We start from the raw sequence: 2748 nt of genomic DNA on the forward strand, positions 1-2748 counted from the left end.
AGCAGGGAAAGCGGCAGAGAAAATTTCGAAGCAAATACCAAACGATTGTTAGATTGAATGAAATTAGTCATCCTACGGACAGAACTATTAAGGGTAAAAGATTTAAAGTTTTTCGAAGCACGGTTTCGTGCGCAACCACAAAATTTAAAATTCTGATGAAAAGGCTGAATAATTTGTTAGATATTCGATATGTGTTCATAAGCTTAGCGTAAGGGAGGTGGAAGTTTCAATACTCTGCTTGTGAAGGACATAACAAACACATTTACCCATAATGAAAAACTGAATACAACTTATAAGGGATTAGAAACTACAAGAACGAATGCGAGAGAGACGATTACAAATCTAAAGTTTTTGAAAAAACTAATTATGAAATCTGAGGTAATTTTCATTAAAAGAACAAATTTCAATTTTTATGTTACGAGTGCAAACTCTCATATCAACAGACATACACGCTCACACTCTATTGCACTAACCAGATAAGAACATCGAGCAGTTAAATAAATATATCATTCACAGTTTCATGCTGTGATGGCACAATACATTCGCACTTATTTGCACCTATGCATATGTAAAGGGACAAGCCACATGGCGATTTTTATGCTTCGCAACAGAGCATGCAACTTCATTCATACAAACTGTTATTGTTTTGCTAAGACTTTTCTAATTGCATTTGTCATTAACTGTCGCAACGTCGTCATTGAAGTTCGCAATAATCAAAAAGCATTTCGTTATTTATATAATTATGTTACTCATGTTTTCGTTAAGGACAGGCTTAGCTCGTTCAAAGTCATTAACGAAGTGAAATGCTCGAAAGGAACAAAATTTAAAATTTAACAAACGCCAACAAATCGTCAATTGTTTTATTGTTTTCCGAATGTGGTCGCATTTCATTTTCATAAATAATTTTATTCGTTCACATGGACAGATGAAAAATCATAACAAGCCATTTTCTTTCGATATCAACAACTAAGCTTAAATATACGTTACATAAGCTATACAATTGAAACGATTATAAGAAATCCAATTCCAATTCAAATACCAGGACCATCTTGCCATCGGAATCGCTGCAAATGATCAAAAAAAAGGGTTTACATTCCCCACGGCGGTGCTAAATGGCCGGAACTCGCTGCAATAGACAAATGAACGTCTTTTATCGATATTTTCTTCTTCGCTTGAAAAGTAAAGGGTATCTGTTTCATCGGTATTTCCTTTTCCATGCCACTTGAAAATGTATACAGAGGAAAGTTTCTAGCATCATAATCACGGCTTGCGGCAATGACAGTATACTAATTCGCGGATACAGTCGAATGTGTGGCTTAAAAAGAAGCAGAGGGTAAGTGTCTTAAGTTTACACAGTACTATCTATAGGATTTTTCCAGAGATTGGTTAAGATTATTAGCTGTATGTTGTTTCGATAAGCTTTACTTTTTCCTCACGTTTCAACTTCTTTTTACTAAACCTATTTATCTCTTACGAATACTTCACAAGCCTTAGCATAATTTTAAGCTCTTTGTCGTTTCATGTGGTATGGTCAATAGTCGCAGATGACTAAGAAATGAAAAGGAATAAAAATATATTATTACTGTACGAGAGAGGACAATGAAAATGATCCGAATTCAGGAATTACGTGCTGTTCGTAAGAACCAATAAAGCTCTGCTGGTAATTTGAAATAAATTTTTGGGAGATGTTATAAAACGCGTTATATATCTCTGATATATGCTTTCAAGAAGACAGCTTTAATTACTTTCATGTCGGCTAAAGTTGAGCTACTTCTTATAATTTCCATCGAAAGTAACCTAAATCTCTTCTTCATCTAAACAGCAAAAACTTATGCTACCTTTTCATTACATTGCATGTCCAGATAAAAAGTTTTACTTCAACTATCACTTACCACACTCTTGAGCCAACTTATTACCTTAATCCATATTTAGATTATTATTTTTTAATTCGATTTGGGATTAATTAGCAATATACGCAAGCAGTTCGTTGCATATATCGTTACCTATTGATTTTAAAAGATATTTTATTAATTCGGTTTGGACGTTAGCGGGAAAGAGCTTCAACATATTAAACGTTACAGCGTTTTAAGAAAATTTGTAAATTTTATGATGAATACCTTAAGACCTTTTTCATAGAGCCGCAAATTTATAAGCAAAGCATTAATTTTCTCTTGCACGCTTGCATGACTTTGACGACCACCACCAGCTGCGGATTTTTGCAATGTCGCTTCATATAGCTCCTGGGCAGTGTTCATAGCCAATTGATTTAATTGGCTGGATAATATCAAAAGTTGAGATCATTAATTTTAATTATTTTCTTAAACATGAATTACTCATGACGTAAAGATGCGATGTCTTCATTTAATTCTTCCATATTGAGTTTAAGAGTTTCATTGTTTATAACTATATAAAATGTAATTAAACAGTCTTAAACAGTCTTAAACAGTTGTAAACAGTTGTAAACAGTTGATAAAAATAGCGAAATTCCGGATCGAAACTATATAAAATGTAATTAAACAGTCTTAAACAGTCGGCCATATTATATCAAGGGGAAACTACACAGTAAGCGACGACCTGTACAATTTAATCTAAGGATAAATGCGTATAAGACTTATTAAAAGAATCCTTACGCAACAATAGTACGTGGACGTTGCAATGTTCAGTAGTCTTTCTATTTCCGTAGTCTTTCTATTTCCCTTGTTTTGTGTAAAATATATTGAAATAAGCATTTCAAATTTATTTTTGTAT

At 33.1% G+C, this 2748-nt stretch overlaps 1 protein-coding gene across 1 annotated transcript; it reads right to left on the reverse strand.

The window, feature by feature from the left end:
• Nucleotides 1–1518: 1518 nt before the first annotated feature.
• LOC119640204 (E3 UFM1-protein ligase 1 homolog) lies at nt 1519–2396 on the reverse strand. The gene is made up of 3 exons (XM_038038045.1): nt 2334–2396; nt 2118–2274; nt 1519–1548 (listed from the first exon to the last, which is right to left on the reverse strand). The coding sequence occupies exons 1-3, from the start codon at nt 2372–2374 to the stop codon at nt 1519–1521; spliced, it is 228 nt and encodes a 75-aa protein (XP_037893973.1). The 5' UTR covers nt 2375–2396.
• Nucleotides 2397–2748: the final 352 nt, after the last annotated feature.

This window comes from Glossina fuscipes, unplaced genomic scaffold, assembly GCF_014805625.2.
Source record: "Glossina fuscipes isolate IAEA_lab_2018 unplaced genomic scaffold, Yale_Gfus_2 116, whole genome shotgun sequence".
NCBI lineage: Eukaryota > Metazoa > Arthropoda > Insecta > Diptera > Glossinidae > Glossina > Glossina fuscipes.